Below are 19,789 nucleotides of genomic sequence, written 5' to 3' on the forward strand. Positions count from 1 at the left end.
CGCAGCCATTCAAAGTATGTCACGGTTGCTGTAACGAGCTTACTCCTGAGTAATGCGTGCCTGGTTTTCTTAACTGTAACCGCAGTATTCAGGGAATCTAGGGTGCCTGGCCCCTCCCTCCTGTCCCTTGCATGTCGCTCCTCACTCTTTTCCCTCCCTCACTTCTCTTCCCTTGCATGTCACCCCTCCCCCTCCCTCCCTCCCCTTTCCCTCCGCTAGGGTGGGTGGGTCATATCAAGATGCTGGGCCCCCTGCCTCCCCTCCGTTGCATGCCACCCCTCCCTCTCTCCCCTCTCTCCCTTCTCTTCCCTTGCATGCCTCCCCCTCCGTCCCTTTCCTCTCCCTCCCTCTCTTCCCTTGCATGCCACCCCACCTTCTCCCTCCCTTCCCTGTCCCTCGTGTGTATGTGTGTGTATGTGTTTCACTTCCACTCGAGTTACTGCCTATGTACTGTTTCCACTGCTCATATTTGGCCATCTGAGCGAACATTCTAAGCAGCACGAACATTCTAAGGGTGACAGTTACACACAGGCAGCTGCATGTCCTTCACCAGGGAGCGCCAGGAAAAAGGCGTTTTACCTGGGCCAGGTGTGAAATTTCAGGTATGTGAACATCTAAAAACACTCTCGCCTAGCTGACTATAGTGGCTGGGAATTTTCAGAGGAATTGGCCCAGCAGTTACTGAGTTATACTGTCATCAACAAAAACACTGTTAGCTTTTTATATATATAGATATAGACTGAAGTAAAAGAAGGAAAGAAGAGAAAGAGAGGAAGGAAAAAAGGAAAAGAGAGAGAGTTTCGAGTAGAAAGAAAAAAGTCAGAAGAAGAAATTATAAGGGAAAAGATGTGCATTACATTAGTCGGTACTTTGTCAATCCTTAACGATACAAATAAACAAATCAGCAGAACATCAGTCTAATAATATGCCGATGATGATGATCCCCTCAACATTATTCTAAACCTTAATATCTCTTATTGGCATATAATAAAACTACGTAAGTCAGATCCAGTTCAAGTTTCCTCCATCAGGTATCTCTGAAGGCTGGTCTTCGTTCAAAGATAAGTCATTACTATGTCCCACGACTATTTTTCTCCCGTCTGCGTTTCCTCTTAATTTGTGTGTTAATAATTCCATATTTCTATATTGCAATCTAAAAATACGATTCTCCAATCTTTTTGAGCTGGAGGGGGAATTTGGAATTCCGGTATGGCACAATGGGCGCAGCAACAAAATGGCCGCTGCAGGGGGCGGAGCCAGACACAAAATTACTGCAATGGCTTAACTTCAATCATGCAGTGCAGATCCTTGGGCTGCGGTTGCAGCTGCGGCCAAAGGAACATTTTAAAAAATCTGCATAGTCTATCAAACCTCTGATCCTACTTGGTACCGCCCACATCTTAAAAACACTTGGCAAGCACCAGAAAAGAAGAAAAGTTTGTATTTATACTCCCCTTTCTCTCCTGTAAGGAGACTAAAAGGGGCTTACAATCTCCCCTTCCCCCCCCCCAACACCCTGTGAGGTGGGTGGAGCTGAGAGAGCTCCAAATGACTAGCCCAAGGTCACCCAGCTGACATGTGTTGGAGTGCACAAGCTAATCTGGTTCACCAGATAAGCCTCCACAGCTCAAATGGCAGAGCGGGGGATCACAACCGGTCCTCCAGATTAGACTGCACCTGCTCTTAACCACTACACCACGCTGGTTCTCTAAAGGGTTGGCGCCTGGCGAATTTCCGTGGAGGCCTTGTTGCACAGTCTGGGGCCAGCCATGAAGAAATCTCTCCTACGTACTACTCCCTCCCCCCGTGCCTTGGGGAAGGGATCACCCAGAGAACCCCGCCGTTTGGACCTGGGAACTTCTGCAATTAAGCCACACTCCTCTCAAAGTTGGCAACCTCCTTCAGTTTGTTCCATCCGGAAAAGTAATCGCCCACCGCTCTGCTTCGCCCCTTTCGCTCACCTGGCTGGCAGCATCTGGGCTCTGGGATCGTAGCTAGGCACGGCAGATGGCTCTGTCCGGGATGGGTTTGAAGGCAGTGGTTTCTGGGGAGGCGGAGGTTTGGCGGGACCAGGGGGCTGTGTGGAGAACGGAGATGTGAGTCCCTTTGCTGAATCCTGGGGTCAAAACCAAAGCTCAAATGTCTCCATGCCCCTTCAGGGAACGGAGTCTCTCTCTCTCTCTCTCTCTCTCTCTCTCGCACGCTTCTCTTCAACTCTCCCCCTCCCAAAAGAACCACTGAGGTGCCCCCTCCTTTCCCCCATCACCAAATATCACCACAAACGGTACCACGGTGCCCGTTACCTGCGCAGCTTTAGGAATGGGGTCGGCAGGCAGCGGGCGCGTAGGAGGTGCGGGCCTGTCCGTGGCTACAGCCTGGGCAGAAAGAGGAAGGGGACAGTGGCAGAGACACATACTGGGGTACAGCACAGTGCATATGGGGGGGGGGGTTGCTGGAAGTGACTGGGGCCCTGTTTTGACAAGGGATGCCGCCAACCAAAGCCAGGATTGCCTGCACCCTAGAGGTAAGAAGAAGAGTTTGGATTTATAACTCACTTTTCTCTCCTGGAAAGAGTCTCAAAGCGGCTTACAAACTCCTCTCCTCACTCCCAACATCTTTTGAGGCAAACGGGGCTGAGAGAGTTTGGCAAGAACTGTGACTGGCCCAAGGTCACCCAGCGGGCTTCATGTGCAGGAACGAGGATACAAATCCAGTTCACCAGATCAGAGTTTACCGCTCATGTGGAGGAGTGGGGAATCAAGCCCAGTTCTCCAGATTAGAGGCCGCTGCCCCTAAGCATTACACCGTGCCGGCTCTCGAGTTGTCTGGATGTCAAACCAACAACTGTCAATTCAAATTGCCTGGGGGTGACTGCAGTTCCGTAGCTCAGTGGCGCGGCTTGGTATGCAGAAGAGGCCCTGCTTCAATCTGGGGCTTCTCCAGATGTCAAGTAGCGAGCATCCGGGGAAACCATGCTCCACCAGAGAGCTTTCAGAACTGACAACAATCAGACTTGGAACAACACAGCTTTGTTGGAGCAGGTCAAGGCAAGGAGAAAAGGAAAAAAGAGTTTGAATTTTAAACTCTGTTTTTGTCTCCTGCAAGGAGTCTCAAAGCAGCTTAAAACTCCTTTCCTTCCTCTCGCCACAACAGACACCTTGTGAGGCAAGTTCTCCAGATTAGAGGCCACTGCTCCAACCACTATACCGTGACGGGGCAGCAGCAGGGCCAAAACAACTCCTCGAGATCCAACCTTCGGAGACTGAATAGCCTCCACGAGGGTGGAATTGCCAAGGCCACCTGCAGGGGGCAGCAGTCATAAACTCTGGAACTGGATCCACTGCCGTTGCTGGGAAGGGGACGGCTTCTTCTCCTGGGCCCGTTCCCCGTTGTTACCACTACCTTGTGCTGAGATTAGCCTGGGAAAAGGCGGAGTAAAATGACTCCTAAATGAGCAACCAATCGCAAACCAAGGCAGTGTGGCTAGGACCTCACAAATTGACTCAGGTGATATTACCTGAAAGTGCCCAGGACTATACTAAGCCTGGGAGAAAGATGAGGGGATATAATTTTGGGGGGAAAAGGAGGAAATTTTTTTTTAAATCCTTATGTGCATCCATCTAGCTCATAAGAAGAGTTTTGATTTATATCCTCCCTTCCCCTCCTGTAAGGAGACTCAAAGGGGCTTACAATCCCCCACCCCCACAACAAACACCCTGTGAGGTGGGTGGGGCTGAGAGAGCTCCGAAGAACTGTCCCAAGGTCGCCCAGCTGGCGTGTGTTGGAGCGCACAAGCTAATCTGGTTCACCAGATAAGCCTCCGCAGCTCAAGTGGCAGAGCGGGGAATCAAACCCGGTTCTCCAGATTAGAGTGCACCTGCTCTTAACCACTACGCCACTGGCTAGTTTCCACATGCAAGAATTTTAACCGCTACTGTGTACCGTGTAGGAGCATTCAAAAATTCCACACCTGCCTTTATTGCCAAGTTGTGACGGAGCGCCATGGGGCAAAGGACCCCCGAACCCCAAACCTCCACTATGCAGAGAGTGAGGGACATGCACGGGTGTTAAGGAGAGTGCCACAGCCCCCCTCCCTTCCCCCGACCCTGGTTTGTTACCTGTTGACCCTTTGGGATCGGGTCAGGAGGAAGAGGCTTAGACGGAGGATCTGGCCGGGTGTCATCAAGCGGGGTGGGCTATAGTAAGGTGTAAAGAGGAGCCACAAGAGGAAAAAGAGAGAGAGAAAGAGGGAGATTGAGAGAGAGATGGATGGGCAGAGGGCGTTATTTGTTTGCGGCATGCGTGGCTAGACGTGCGGGGCGCATACCCATTCATGCAGCGTGCATCTGGTAGAAGAGAGAGCCGGAGAGAAACGGAGACGCCCACGTTTCATGCTTATTCTCGGATTCCCTCCCAACCTTCGAACGGTTCCGGTACCACTGCCCTCGGCAAGGAAAGTGAGGTGCGATTCGTATGAAAGGAGTGCTTTCGAGCATGTGCAGAGGGCTACTTCGATCCCCCAAGCCCCTGCAGCCACCCTGTATGGATCTAGGACTCTAGGGAGAAAGGGCTTCCAGATTAAGGGAAGCATTTTCCTTTAGCAAAGCTTCTCAGAGATGAAGCTGGGACAGGGTTTTAACAGGCAACATAGGCAGTCTGCTTGGACTATTTGAAATGTGGCATTTTACGGCATTTTACGGCTCTTGATATACCGTGTTTCCCCGAAAATAAGACAGTGTCTTATATTAATTTTTGCTCCCAAAGATGCACTATGTCTTATTTTCAGGGGATGTCTTATTTTATTGTGTTCTGTTCGTCGGGCATGCTTCCAAACAAAAACTTTGCTACGTCTTACTTTCGGGGGATGCCTTATATTTCGCACGTCAGCAAAACCTCTACTACGTCTTATTTTCAGGGGATGTCTTATATTCGGGGAAACAGGGTGTGTGTGTGTGTGTGTGTGCGCGCGCGAGTGCTTGTTTTTTTTTCTTTAAAAAGATTTTAGATTTCAAGCACATTCATCTAGCTCAGTGGCTCTCAACCTGTGGGTTGGGACCCCTTTGGGGGTCGGACGACCCTTTCACAGGGGTTGCCTAAGACTCTCTGCATCGGTGTTCTCCATCTGTAAAATGGATAAATGTTAGGGTTGGGGGTCACCACAACTTGAGGAACTGTATTAAAGGGTCACGGCATTAGGAAGGTTGAGAACCACTGATCTAGCTCATAAGAAGAAGAAGAGTTTGGATTTACACCCCACCTTTCCCTCCTGTAAGGAGACTCAAGGTGGCTGACAAGCTCCTTTCCCTTCCTCTCCCCACAACAGACACCTTGTGAGGCAGGTGGGGCTGAGAGAGTTCAGAGAGAACTGTGACTAGCCCAAGGTCACCCAGCAGGAATGTAGGAGTGCGGAAACGCATCTGGTTCACCAGATAAGCCTCTGTCACTCAGGTGGAGGAGTGGGGAATCAAACCCAGTTCTCCAGATTAGAATCCACCTGCTCTTAACCACTACATCACACTGGCTCTCGATTTGTTGATTTAGACCCCTTCTTTGACCCCAATATTTCCCTGTTGCAGCTCCCCCTTTGGTGCAGGAGTTCCATCACCAATATTCTGCTAAACCAAGATGCGGGGGAAGGGTTATCTTGTATCTTAGACAGGGGCCGAATGCCAAGGTCCTCTCAAGTTCTCAACTCTTTTTCAGCTCTTGCCATGAAACTCTGGAGCGAATCATAAAATCAAAGAGTTGGAAGAGACCCCGAGGGTCATCCAGTCCAACCCCCTGCCATGCAGGAACACACAATCAAAGCACTCCCGACAGATGGCCACCCAGCCTGTCTTTAAAAACCTCTGAAGGAGGAGACTCCACCACTCTCCGAGGGAGTGCATTCCACTGTTGAACAGCCCTGACTGTCAGGAAGTTGTTCCTAATGTTCAGGTGGAATCTCTTTTCCTTCACCCTGAACCCATGACTCCTGGTCCCAGTCTCTGGAGCAGCAAAAAACAAGCTTGCTCCCTCTTCCACAAGAGGAGGTGGTACTGTTACCGTGAGAACCTTGAGATTCCGCACATGCAGGATATCTCAGTGATTCTGGACTTGTGCTTTTAGGCATGCAAAAGTTTGTTTTCTCCCTTAAAGGCACCCTGCACCTGGACATTATTTTTGCCTTGGCCTTGGGATGCTTGACGGAGGCTGAGAATGCTCTCAGTGTTTTTATCCTGTTGGGATGCTAAGTGTGGGGCTGGAGGAGAGTTTGGGAAAGAAAGATTAACCAGAAGCTACGTACTGGAACACAGCTCCAGCTAATCGTAGAATCGTTGAGATGGAGGAGACCCCAAGGGCCATCAAGTCCCACCCCATGCAATGCAAGGAGACACAATCAAAGCACTCCTGACAGATGGCCATCCAGCCTCTCTTGAAAAACCTCCAAAGAAGGAGACTCCACCACACTCTGAGGCAGCGAATTCCACTGTCCGACAGCCCTGATGGTCAGGAAGTTTTTCCTGATGTTTAGGTGGAATCTCTTTTCCTTCATCTTGAACCCATGACTCCTGGTCCTAGTGTCTCTGGTGCTGCAGAAAACAAGCTTGCTCCCTCACCAACATGGCATCCCTTCAAATATCTAAACATGGCTATCGTGTCACCTGGTAACCTTCTCTTCGCCAAACTAAACATCCCCAGCTCCCTAAGTCTCTCCTCGTAGGGCAGGTACTCCAGACCTTTGACAATTTTGGTCGCCCTCCTCTGGACCCGTTCCAGCTTGTCAACGTCCTTCTTGAATTGTGGTGCCCAGAACTGCGCACAATATTCCAGGTGAGGTCTGACCAATGCAGAATAGAGAGGTACAACTACATCCCTTGATCTAGTCACTAGACTCGTATTGATACAGCCCAGAATCACATTGGCTTTCTTGGTTGCCGCATCACGCTGCTGAGTACAGGGCGATCAGTAGGCTGGGAGATACCAGGAGATTTTGGAGGGGGGCTGGGGAGAGTGACACATGAGGAGTGAAGAGTTAGGACCAGAAAGCTACCCGGCCACGGCCATACAGCCCAGAATATCCACAAGAACATAGAACTCTCTAGTTTTCCCTAACGTTTCAGAATCAAGCTTCTAACTTTGACCCTGTCCAAATCGCTCCGCGGACACGACCCGTGCTCCCTATTTCAGATAGTCCCCTATCCAGAACGTTTATTACGGCTTAAAACTGTGATCTGACAATCAAGCCAAGCGAAGGAACCCTGCTTTCTTTTCCCTTCCATTCAAATTCACAGCCAGAATTTCTTAGCTAAGACCTTGCGAGGTAAGGTTGCGAACAGACCAAAACAGAAACGGTACCGCTCTTGCGTGTTGGAACAGTGGCTTGGCCTGTGAAAACACCAGCTGGAGAAGATTTTCACAGCCCAGGGTCTCAGATCTGCTGAAGCCAGCTGTCGAAACCACTGTTGTGGTTTCAACACAACACCACTGAGGGCCCTCCCGCACATGCAGGGTAACGCACGTCCAATCCACTTTCAGTGCACCTTGCAGCTGGATTTTACTGTGCGGAATAGCAAAATCCACTTGTAAACAATTGTGAAAGTGGATTGAAAGTGCATTATTCTGCATGTGCCGACAGGGCCTGAGTGTGGTCGAGTCAGAGGTGGGATCCAGCAGGTTCTCACAGGTTCCCGAGAGTAGGTTACTCATTATTTGTGTGTGCCGAGAGGGGGTTACTAACTGGTGATTTTGCCACGTGATTTTTGCCTTCGTTACGCCCCTCCTCTCAGCAGTAGCGCGCAGAACTTGAAGCAGTCTAGCAGAAGGTACACTGGCGTGTGTGGCAGCCTGTGCCTGTGTGCATTCGTTTCCCGCCCAAGGACCGGCGCAGCGGCTGCATCCTTGCCACAGCCCCGCCCAGGAATGCCCTGCCCCCGGAATGCCCGGCCACGCCCCCGGAATGCCCCGCCTAGCCCACAGTTTGAATCCCACCACCATGGGAACCTGTTACTAAAATTTTTGGATCCCACCACTGGGTAGAGTCTCTTTCCTTGGTGGTTTTTAAAGAGAGGCTGGATGGCCATCTGTTGGGAATGCTTTGACTGCGTATTCCTGCAAGGTGGGGGGGGGGGAGTTGGACTGAATGGCCCTTGGGGGGTCTCTTCCAACTCTATGGTTCTATGTTAGAAACCCTGGAAAAGGAAATAGAAAGGAAGTTGCCAATACTTCAAAGTGTGCCTGGTGCAAGGTGAGCTGATACGGGCCATGACCAAATGGGGACATACATTCGGGTTTCCCTACCCTGATGCAAGCCCACCCTATACCTGAATGTGTGCAATGCACTAGACCAGTTATGCTAGGCATAAAATGCTAAAAGGCAAAAAAATATTTAATTGATTTCTTGCAGTGAGCTACAGAGTATTTTTTACCCCTCTCTAAACATTTTCCTCCAGTAGACCCCTTCACCAGTGGTCTCCCCTGGAAACTGTCTTAGGAAGAGATACTCAGGCCAAGAGGGGTTAAGCCCCACCTCCCAGCAGCAAATAGCCCCGCCCCTCAGTCAACTGTAGCAACAGTTCCTAAACCCCACCTCCTTTCACCAACATCAGCACACCAGACCACGCCCCTTCAGCCAGTCACAACACCTCAAAGCCCCGCCCCTTCAGCCAGTCACAACACCTCTAAGCCCCGCCCCTTCACCAATAGCAATGCTACAGCATACAAACCCCACTCTCAGGTCACCAAGGTAGAAGATATACATATACACCCCACAAACATAAGTGCTTATAACTACAGTTTACAAAGAAGTGCTTATAAATCATTATAATATATAATTCATACACACACTCAGAAGCAAATAACTATCACTTATTTATTTATGCACACACATCTATAGAAGAAAATAATTATAAAATAATTATAAATAAATATGAATTTGTTAACTAGTTAAAAGAAAAAGGACTCCCTCCTCTGCCCAGATTGGTAGGCCTCTAAGCAGCTGGGAGAGATTTTTTTTTAAAAAACTGTCTGTTTCATGGAAAACCTGACACAATGTAGGGTAATGCTAGGAATTGCCAAAAACTCTATGGTTTTTACCACAGAGTTTCAAGCTGTTCGCTGAGTTACCTTGTATTACTTCCAGTTTTTCCCTAAAAAAGTGGGAGCAGCTGAGAGTTCATTAAAGAAAAAGCGAAGGAGGCGCTTGTTCAAGCCACTGAGTTCTTCAGGAATCCTAGAGTGGCAGATGTGGGATTTCCATACAGCCTCCCCCCCCCACCCAATCCTTCTCAGCTCCCAGCTTATAGTAACTCTAGTAAACACTAGTAATAATTTGACAGGCAACACTGGGGGAATTTAAGATTACAGACTCCAAATAAGGAAATCTGGGAGCAAATCTGAAAATGTTGGGAGTCAGTGGGGAATCAGTAATTTAACAAAGCTGGTGGTGTTTTCTCTGGTATTTTGTAACCGTTTCTATGCCAAGAGGCACAGGCGCTGTTGAAATAATAAAACTTGTTCCAGAGGGAAAAGGGAGGCAGGGTTGAGGGTTATAAAAAGTTTGCATTTCCCAACTTTAAAAAAATGAATCATTTGTGAAATAAGGAAAACTCTAGTTTTAAAAAAGTTTCTCAAACGGATATTTCGATAAGCTCTCCTCGCCCTCTGCAAAAGATCAGGGGAGGCAAAACCCCAGATCGGACTGGGGGCTCTTCCTCCTACTTACCTTATTGTTCAGCATCAACTGAAGTTCAGTCCTCTGCCTCCACTGGGGGGGTTGTGGCCGCTCTGGGACGGCCCGACTGTAACTTCGGGGTTCGGGCTGCGTGATCCTGGCCAGAAAAGCAGTCAAAAGTGTGGATTATTCCAAAGAGGTTGCTCAAAATGGACTGCCCCCCTCTCCCAATAAATCTGTAAAGCTGGTCGCCAACAGGTTTGACTCGCGTGGGACACCCAACACCATTAGAACCGGAGAGTTTAGTGTAGGATGTGGAAGCACAGAAAAGACGATCGCAGTCCCGAACTATCCGTAGCAACGGCATCCTCAGCTTAGAAAGGACAGAAGCGCGAAACCCAGAACTACCCAAGTCACCCAGCTTTTTCCAAAACCTACCAGTATTCCAGATCACGGCCCAGGAAATCCCCCGCTCCCTAGAAGGGCTGTGTGTCCCACATAAGCGACCACTCGAAATTGGGTAACCAATCACAAACAGAACCTGGGGTTTGTTACAGAAAGCCAAGTACAGGTAGAAAATCCAGACCATGTTTTTCTACCAGTTTGCCAGGTATCCCAGCCCTTTTTTGTTTCCAGTGGTGCCTCTCGATTTTCAAAGGACCAGCAGTAAATACTTCAGAATGGATTGTCGAAGGCTTTCACGACCGGACTCAACTGGTTATTGTGTGTTTTCCAGGCTGTGTGGCCGTGGTCTGGTAGTTCTTGTTCCTAACGTTCCACCTGCACCCCTTCAGAGGTGTATCACAGTGTGTAACACACTTCTCTCGGTGATACGCTTCTGAAGATCCCAGCCACAGATGCAGGTGAAACGTTAGGAACAAGATCTTGTTGATCTACCAGATCACAGTCTCAGCCCAAAAAGCCCACAACAACCACTTGTTAGAATATTTGGCATTCCTAGTGATTCTTTCAGTAAGTCCTTGAAGGGGTAAGATAGCTGCATTTACTTGGTTGTTTTTTAATGCGGGGAAGGTGAGCTGATAATAGGTTAATTGGGGGGTCACCTTCCTTTTGGCATATAAAGGTGTAGTTTTGTATGTTTCTCCCTCCTTCCTCTGCTTTTTCTCCTTATGCTGTGTTGTTGGTGCTGTTTTGTTGTTTATTACTATGTAAGCTTGTTTGCTTGCTTGTGCATTTTTGCTCATGATTAATTTTTTTGTCTTTCTCATTGTGTTGTATATATTTTGTAGCCTTATATATATATAAAAGAACTGGGTAGTTTCAGTTCTTCTATCAATACTGAAGTGGGACAGAATCACAGAGTTGGAAGAGTAAGGAAGGGCCATCAAGTCCAATCCCCCTGCCATGCAGGAATACATAATCCAAGCATTCCTGGCAGGTGAAGGTACACTTACAAGCAAACTTGGGTGACAATGTATTTATTTTACTTCATTTCCACCCCACCTTTCTCCCAGCAGGCACCCACAGTGGGTGAAGAAGATTGCTTTTCAGAAAATATGGAATGATACCGCAGATCCCGTTTTAGACGCTCAGATGGAGAGAAGAGAGAAGCTTATCTGTTTGGATGGTCTCCAAGACTTGTGCCTAATTGGAATTTTGTTATGGACAATTGTACTGTTTTGGTTTTTTGGTCCAAGAAGAGGAGGAAGTTAATATAAATAGACTGTACAAACTGATGAGTCAAGGGCTAACATTCCCCAACTTCTATATCCTTCATGGTTTTTGTGTGTGTTCAATTGTACGTTTAATTGTATGTGGAAATGTTATGAGTAAGAGCTGTGTGTTTGGCAATAAGTATTTATTATACGTTATGTGTTGGAATTAGGCATTAGAGTAAATGGTGGTAGTCCTTTAGGAATAGTTAGAAGAAGAAGAAGAAGAAGAAGAAGAAGAAGAAGAAGAAGAAGAAGAAGAAGAAGAAGAAGAAGAAGAAGAAGAAGAAGAAGAAGAAGAAGAAGAAGAAGAAGAAGAAGAAGAAGAAGAAGAAGAAGAAGAGTTTGGATTTATATCCCCCCTCTCTCTCCTGCAGGAGACTCAAAGGGGCTGACAATCTCCTTGCCCTTCCCCCCTCACAACAAACACCCTGGGAGGTAGGTGGGGCTGAGAGAGCTCCGAGAAGCTGTGACTAGCCCAAGGTCACCCAGCTGGCGTGTGTGGGAGCGCACAGGCTAATCTGAATTCCCCAGATAAGCCTCCACAGCTCAGGCGGCAGAACTGGGAATCAAACCCGGTTCCTCCAGATTAGATACACGAGCTCTTAACCTACTACGCCACTGCTGCTCTGCTGCCAAATAAGTGGAAGTTTGGAATCACACTAGCACAATAAATGCACTATGCACTTTATATTGAGGCTTGTGTATTAGTGGGATATATCTTTGTGCTTTGGAACTTATCCGCTATGCACTATTGAATATTAGTATGCAACTGACCCTAAGGTCACCGAGGCAAAATGGGTCTTCCAGATTTTAATATGACACCCAAACCCCCTCACAACGATGGGCGATGCTCTGACCCAATCCAGATGGCGGGTTGGAAGCTGGCAGAGAGGTAACAAATGTCCCTCCCAATATGAAAGGTTCTCCTGTTCTCCTTTCCCACGCTGCACTCAGAAACAGCAGGCAAAAACCAAAGTAGTGAACTGGGGCGGAGGACAGACTGTCATTGGAAAAATGGCAAGCTTGCGGGAATTTCTAATCGCATTGTCAAAGGCGTTCATGGCCAGAATCAACCGGCTGTTGTGGATTTTCCAGATTGCATGGCTGTGGTCTGGTAGTTTTTGCTCCTAACGTTTCACCTGCATCGATGGCTGATATCTTCAGATGAGTCAGTCAGTCATGCAATGTAAAGGGGAATGGATCCACAAGTACTACATAAACAGAGAACAATTAGCTTCGCTTGTAAAAGGAGCATGTTACGAAGAGGGTCCTTGGGATAACTTTTTGATACTCAAAATCCTAATATAGGAAATTTACTGAGGAGCCATGGAAGGCTGTACGAGGTTAACTAAAAATCTGGAAGGTTAACTAGCCCCACCTTACATTTTCATAGTTTTGAACTGCTTGTAGCTGAAAAAGCTTTGAATTGCTTACAACTGAAAATAGTTTGTGTAAAATTACGTACTTATCTCTGATATGATGCAATACTGGATGACGAAATGTACATATGAAGTGTATGAAAACACGTGATTTATTGTAAATTCCCATTTATAAACTGACTCGTTAGTTAAAATATACCACGTGGTTGTGGTGATAGCCTTGTGCAGTGGTGGCGAACCTTTGGCACTCCAGATGTTATGGACTACAATCCCCATCAGCCCCTGCCAGCATGGTCAATTGGCCATATTGGCAGGGGCTGATGGGAATTGTAGTCCATAACATCTGGAGTGCCAAAGGTATGCCACCACAGGCCTTGAGGATACTTATTGCATTTTTGCATTGTTTATGTGGTATCTTCAGAGGCAAGTCACAGTAAAATGGTAAAACATGTGTTAAAACGGTAATATGTGTTAAAAAGTTTAACTGTAACATGGAGAAAAACACGTCTTACTGTGCCTTTGAAGTTGCCAGCCATAGATTTGGGTGAAACACCAGCAGCAAAAACTACCAGACCATAGCCACACAGCCCGGGAAAACCACAACTTCCAATTTCTAATTGCTTTGTTTTTTAAAAAGCCATTTTGCGTTAATGAGTTCTACAACTTTGCGAGGTGTCGCTTGACGGAAGGCTTTCATTTGTCAGTTTGATTCACTGCCAATCGCTTGAAATGAAGACGCGTATTAGCTGGGCCCCTGCTACCCTTCTGGTTCAATCACCCGCCCTTTCCGTTAAAAGGATCTCAGATGACTGGCAGAACAAGGGGTATTTTGGACACAGGAGGTCCCTAATTCCATTGCAAGTAGCACATCATGAGAAAGAGCCTTTTGAAGAGTTTGGATTTATACCCCCCCCCCTGTTTCTCTCCTATAAAGAGACTCAAAGGGGCTTACAATCTCCTTTCCCTTCCTCCCTCATAACAAACACTTTGTGAGGTAGGTGGGGCTGAGAGAGCTCCAAAGAACTGTGACTAGCCCAAGGTCGCTCACCTGGTGTGTGTTGGGAGTGCACAAGCTAATCTGGTTCACCAGATAAGCCTCCACAGCTCAAGTGGCAGAGCGGGGAATCAAACCCAGTTCCCCAGATTAGAGCGCACCTGCTCTTAACCACTACACCATGCTGGCCTGGGGATCTGATATGTTGTAGCTGATATGTTGTAGCAATTATATCAACAGACCAATAACTGGATTTGGTACAATGTTCGCATGTAGGCCTGAATTCTGGTGTTTAAGAGAGTTCCTGCATGGCAGGTGGACTGGACTTGATGGCCCTTTGGGTCTCTTCCAACTCTATGATTCTATGATTCTAGGATACATAATTCTAGATTCTAGGAAACATAAAATACATTGAACTGTCTACGGCGCATACAAAATAATCTGTCTATCCCAAGTCAGAGCGCCGGTCCATTTTGCCCGGTGCTGTTGAGTTGGTCTGGCAATGGATTCCTAGAGAGGCAGGCACTAGATTCCGGCCGCCGAAGCTGTGAACTGACAGGCCGGGCCGTCAGCGCACGAGAAGTGTGCCGGCCGCCAAGAAGCGGGCCCTTCCCAAGGAGGGAACAATTTATCCCCGAACAGCAAATTTCTCCGACCTTCTGTTCCCAGCCCTGTTCCAAATCCTTTGGAAGCCGAACAGATTGCGAAGAAGATTGGAATGCGTTCCAAGCGCACGATTTCAGCATCTTGAAATCAAGAGTTCCCCCCTTCCCGCTTTGGCCCGGAGCACACACAGCCCATCTTGACAGGCAGCGCATTCTACCGCACAGGAAGGAGAGAGAAACAGATTTGTGCAGGCAAAAGGCACCATCCAAAGTGTGGCGCAGCAGACGTGACTAGGCTGAACCCAGAACGAGCCGGTACCCTTAGCCTAAAAATAGAAAGATGCCTCTCAATCCCCAAAAGAGGCCACCGACAAAGAAGGCTGATCGGACAGGCGTCTGGCCGTTCTGGTGACAGCTACGTTACCCTCTCTGTTCAGGTGGGTGGATGAATTTCACCTGGGACTCTGCCTCAGCACTGTAGGTCAAGGAGAGGAGAGTTAGAAGGAGGAAGAGGAGGAGGGCCACCTTCTTCTCCTGCAAGGAGATTCAGGGTGGCTGACAAGCTCCTTTCCCTTCCTCTCCCCACATCAGACACCTTGTGAGGCAGGTGGGGCTGAGAGAGTCCTGAGTGAACTGTGACTAGCCCAAGGTCACCCAGCAGGAATGCAGGAGTGCGGAAACACACCTGATTCACCAGATAAGCCTCTGCCACTCAGGTGGAGGAGCGGGGAATCAAACTCGGTTCTCCAGATTATAATCCTTAACCAGTACACCACGGCCATCTGGGAGGGGAAGGGGCAAGGATACCCCGGGTTAGTTTTATCTGAGGTGTGTTCTAGTGGAGGAAGAGCTGGGCTCACATAAAATTTTCAACACAATCGGGAAACGGAAAGGATATAAAGCTAGAGAGACATTCCCTGCCTTGGAAGGGGAGACTGGAGTGAGTAGCTCCAGAGAATAACCTGAAAAGCCAGAGGGCCAGGAGAGTCTGGGAATACCTCACCTGCAAGGTGAGGTAGAATAATAGGATCATATTAATAATAATAGAGAGCCAGCGTGGTGTAGTGGTTAGGAGGAGGTGCACTCTAATCTGGAGAACCGGGGTTGATTCCCTGCTCCTCCACATGAGCTGTGGAGGCTTATCTGGTGAACCAGATTAGCTTGTGCACTCCGACACATGCCAGCTGGGTGACCTTGGGCTAGTCACAGTTCTTTGGTGCACTCTCAGCCCCACCCATGTTTGTGTTTGTTTGGGGGGGGGGGAGGAGTTTGTAAGCCTCTTTGAGTCTCTTTACAGGAGAGAAAGGGGGATAAAAATCCAACTCTTCTTCTTCTTCTTCTTCTTCTTCATCATCATCATCATCATCATCATCATCGAGTTGGAAGAGACCCTAAGGGCCATCAAGTCCAACCCCCTGTAATGAAGAAGAAGAAGAAGAAGAAGAAGAAGAAGAAGAAGAAGAAGAAGAAGAAGAAGAGGAGGAGGAGGAGGAGTAGTTTGGATTTATATCCCCCCTTTCTCTCCTAAAGGAGACTCAAAGGGGCTGACAATCTCCTTGCCCTTCCCCCCTCACAACAAACACCCTGTGAGGTAGGTGGGGCTGAGAGAGCTCCGAGAAGCTGTGACTAGCCCAAGGTCACCCAGCTGGCGTGTGTGGGAGCGCACAGACTAATCTGAATTCCCCAGAGAAGCCTCCACAGCTCAGGCGGCAGAGCTGGGAATCAAACCCGGTTCCTCCAGATTAGATACACGAGCTCTTAACCTCCTACGCCACTGCAGGAACACACAATGCAGGTATTCAAGGTCTGGGAGGAGGCAGCCATTTTGAAAGAGGGCACCCAAGGAGAAGAAGAGTTGGATTTTTTATACCATACTTTCCTCTCCTGCAAGGAGCCTCGAAGCATCTGATAAACTCCTTTCCCCTTCCTCTCCCCACAAGAGACACCTTGTGAGGTAGGTGGGGTTGAGAGAGTTCTGAGAGAACTGACTGGCCCTAGGTCAACCGGCAGGCTTCATGTGGCAGAGCAGGGAATCAAGCTCAGTTCATCAGATTAGAATCCCCTGTCCTTAACCGCCACACCGCATTTGCCCTCGGGATCAGTGCAGGCCAAAGGTGGGGGCCCCTTACCTGTACTGGCAGCTGGTGCCCTTGCCAATCTGGCAGAGGCGTTTGTGCAGGCCGACTCGCTTGGCGCAATACAGCCCGAGGACTAACAGCAGGACGAGGAGGAGGCTGCTGAGGATCGGGGCCGTCGAGGTGGCGCTGCCTGCGGGGAAGGAGAAAAACAGCGTTGCTGGGAGCCAGACAGACAGCTCGCCCCAGCGCAAGATGCCAGGCCGTGCGCTCTCCGACGATGCGGGCGCCTTTCTCCTCCGTCCCCACCACAAAGGCACATTGTTCCGAGCATGAAAAATGCCTCGCCTCGCCGTGTGGGTTGTTCGTTTTCATCAGCGGTTCTGCTTTTTTGATGTCTGATTTTCCAGTTTAAACAAATATTTTCAGCCCCCCCCCCCCCCCCAAGCTTCTATTGTTTCTGCACGCCACTTGGAAGAAAAACGGTGGAAAAAATCAATTTTATAGAACTGCGAACCAACCGCCACTCGCTTTCCGAGCGGCCCACAAAATCAGGCACCGGGGCTGCATCCTGATGATCCATGAAGGGCGGCAGCTTTCCTTGCTTGCAAAGAGCACAGAGGCTAGCTGCCGTTCCTCGGCTGTCGGGGAACAACGCTCGGCACATGGTCAGAGGAGTTCTCCTTTTCAACTGCACAGGCTCCCAGCTCAGCCCCAACAATGGAGACATGCCACAGGAAGGCATGACGTTGAAGTCCAGTCTTGATTGTCATGCCCCCAGAGACACCCTTACTATTTTCCTTATTTAAGCCTCAGTTGTACCCTTACTTAGAATGGGTTTACTTGCCTTTTGTACAGCATTCTGTGGGAGGGAACCTGAGTTAGACCCTGTCCCTTTAAGAAGCCCTCTATACTAAGGCAAGAGAACTATAGCATTCTTATTAGTTAGGAGTTCCTGTTTCACAGTCTGGTAGTTCAGGTGTCTGGGGAAGGCTGGAGACGGCAATATCTCAGACATTGAAGAAGAAGAGGAGGAGGAGGAGGAGGAGGAGTTGGAATTTGGATTTATATCCCCCCTTTCTCTCCTGGAGGAGACTCAAAGGGGCTTACAATCTCCTTGCCCTTCTCCCCTCACAACAAACACCCTGTGAGGTAGGTGGGGCTGAGAGAGCTCCGAGAAGCTGTGACTAGCCCAAGGTCACCCAGCTGGCATGTGTGGGAGTGCACAGGCTAATCTGAATTCCCCAGATAAGCCTCTGCAGTTCAGGCGGCAGAGCGGGGAATCAAACCCGGTTCCTCCAGATTAGATACAAGAGCTCTTAATCTCGTACGCCACATTGGGTCCCCACTGGCGAGAAATTAAAGAATCATCTAAACCTAGTACAGCAGCAACCAGATGGGTTTTCTTGCCATCTGCTGGTTGTCTTTACTGTTTTGACGATGTTTTTATTGTTCTTTTATTATGTAAATTCCGCTGTTGTTGCTGCGCTGAACCCTGCAAAATGGGGGGGGGGGGCGGGTATAAATCGAAATATAAATGAAAATAAATAAATAAGATGCCCTTGGCCAGCCCAGAAGCACAGCGCTGAGGTCAGTCTCCCCGGCGGTTGCCACACCACACAGATATTCTGGGGTATACTGCCCCTAAACATGGAGGCTCTGTGGCTGACAGCCATTCCTGGACCCCCCCCCCCTCCACGAATTCGACAAACGAAAGAGAAAAAGGGATTTGAGACAGTCACCCAACCACAGCTATTCCTACACAGGCTCAGAGTTATTCTTCCCGTTTCTCCCCTTCCCACCCTTAGAGAAACACAATGTTCTTTGTGTGTGGGCGGGTATCTGTGTGCATCCAGAAACTGAACGGTGAAACAAAACAACAACAACAGAAATCCAGGAACAAGATCTAAAGGGCGCCCCCCCCCCCCCCCCCGATACGTTCTCTTTTTTCCCCACCTACGCCTCCTCTTTAGGAGTCCACTTACTTGACAGGGTTTTTATTTTTCAAACTATCAGGAAGGTGTTGATTCATTTTAAATGTATTCAGAAGGACCCCCCCTCCCCCATCCTTAGACCCCAACTCACACCTCCCTTCCTGCCCCCTCCCCCTGCATCCGGCCTCTGCCTGTCTGTTCTTCATGACCCCCCCCTCCCACACACACACACAGGCACAAACACTATCAGCCTCACGCGTGCCCCTTCCACAAGAGAGCACTGGGCTGGGCGTGTGTGGCTGAGCGCCCTGTTGCAACGACTATCACCTTGTGCGTCCAGCAGTGGTGAAGTGGTTAAGAGCAGGTGCACTCTACTCGGGAGGGACCGGGTTCGATTCCCCGCTCTGCCGCTTGAGCTGTGGAGGCTTAGCTGGGGAATTCAGATTAGCCTGTACGCTCCCACACATGCCAGCTGGGTGACCTTGGGCTAGTCACAGTTCTTCTGAGATCTCTCAGCCCCACCCACCTCACAGGGTGTTTGTTGTGAGGGGGGAAGGGAAAGGAGATTGTAAGCCCTTTGAGCCTCCTTGCAGGAGAGAAAGGGGGGGATATAAATCCAACTCTTCTTCTTCTTTCTGATGGTCCTCAGCTGTGGGAGCACTAGAGGGAGAATGTTTGCAAGCAAGCATGAAGAGGAAGAGTGTGTCAGGAGTAGCCCCTGCCCCCTCCTGAGAAATGGCAAATGCAGTTCAGTGTTGCAAAATGTAAAGTGATGCACATAGGGGCAAAAAATCCAAACTTCACATACACGCTTCAGGGGTCAGTGCTATCAGTCACAGACCAGGAAAGGGATTTGGGCGTCTTAGTTGATAGTTCCATGGGAATGTCAACTCAATGCACGGCAGCTGTGAAAAAGGCAAACTCTATGCTGGGGATCATTAGAAAAGGAATTGATAATAAAACTGCAAAGATTGTCATGCCCTTATATAAAGCAGTGGTGCGACCGCACTTGGAGTCCTGTGTTTAGTTCTGGTCACCACATCTCAAAAAAAGCGATATTGAAAGAGATAGAAAAAAAGTGCAGAGAAGGGCAACGAGGATGATTGAAGGACTGGAGCACCTTCCTTATGAGGAGAGGCTGCAGCGTTTGGGGCTCTTTAGTTTGGAGAGGAGACGTCTGAGGGGGGGGATATGATTGAAGTCTACAAAATTATGCATGGGGTAGAAAATTTTGACAGAGAGACATTTTTTCTCTCTGTTTCTCGCTTAATACTAGGAACCAGGGGGGGTACATTAATTGAAAAATGCTGGGGAAGAATTAGGACTAATAAAAGGAAACACTTCTTTCACGCTAACGTGTGATTCGGGGTTTGGAATATGCTGCCACGGGAGGTGGCGTGATGGCCACTCAACCCTGGATAGCTTTAAAAGGGGCTTCGGACAGATTGATGGGAGGAGAAGTCGATCTACATGG

The 19,789-nt window shown here is 48.8% G+C and overlaps 1 protein-coding gene across 1 annotated transcript in view; it reads right to left on the reverse strand.

Moving 5' to 3' along the window:
• Positions 1-19,789, reverse strand: part of ADAM15 (ADAM metallopeptidase domain 15) — a 99,197-nt gene that overhangs the window by 13,454 nt on the left and 65,954 nt on the right. The window contains exons 14-19 of the mRNA XM_048482863.1: positions 16,436-16,574; positions 14,731-14,781; positions 9,704-9,809; positions 4,119-4,196; positions 2,304-2,375; positions 1,962-2,077 (exon numbers count right to left, since the gene is read on the reverse strand). Of these exons, the coding sequence (XP_048338820.1) occupies positions 1,962-2,077; positions 2,304-2,375; positions 4,119-4,196; positions 9,704-9,809; positions 14,731-14,781; positions 16,436-16,574 (562 nt within the window). The remainder of the gene's footprint in view (positions 1-1,961; positions 2,078-2,303; positions 2,376-4,118; positions 4,197-9,703; positions 9,810-14,730; positions 14,782-16,435; positions 16,575-19,789) is intronic.

This window comes from Sphaerodactylus townsendi, unplaced genomic scaffold (genome assembly GCF_021028975.2).
Source record: "Sphaerodactylus townsendi isolate TG3544 unplaced genomic scaffold, MPM_Stown_v2.3 scaffold_24, whole genome shotgun sequence".
NCBI lineage: Eukaryota > Metazoa > Chordata > Lepidosauria > Squamata > Sphaerodactylidae > Sphaerodactylus > Sphaerodactylus townsendi.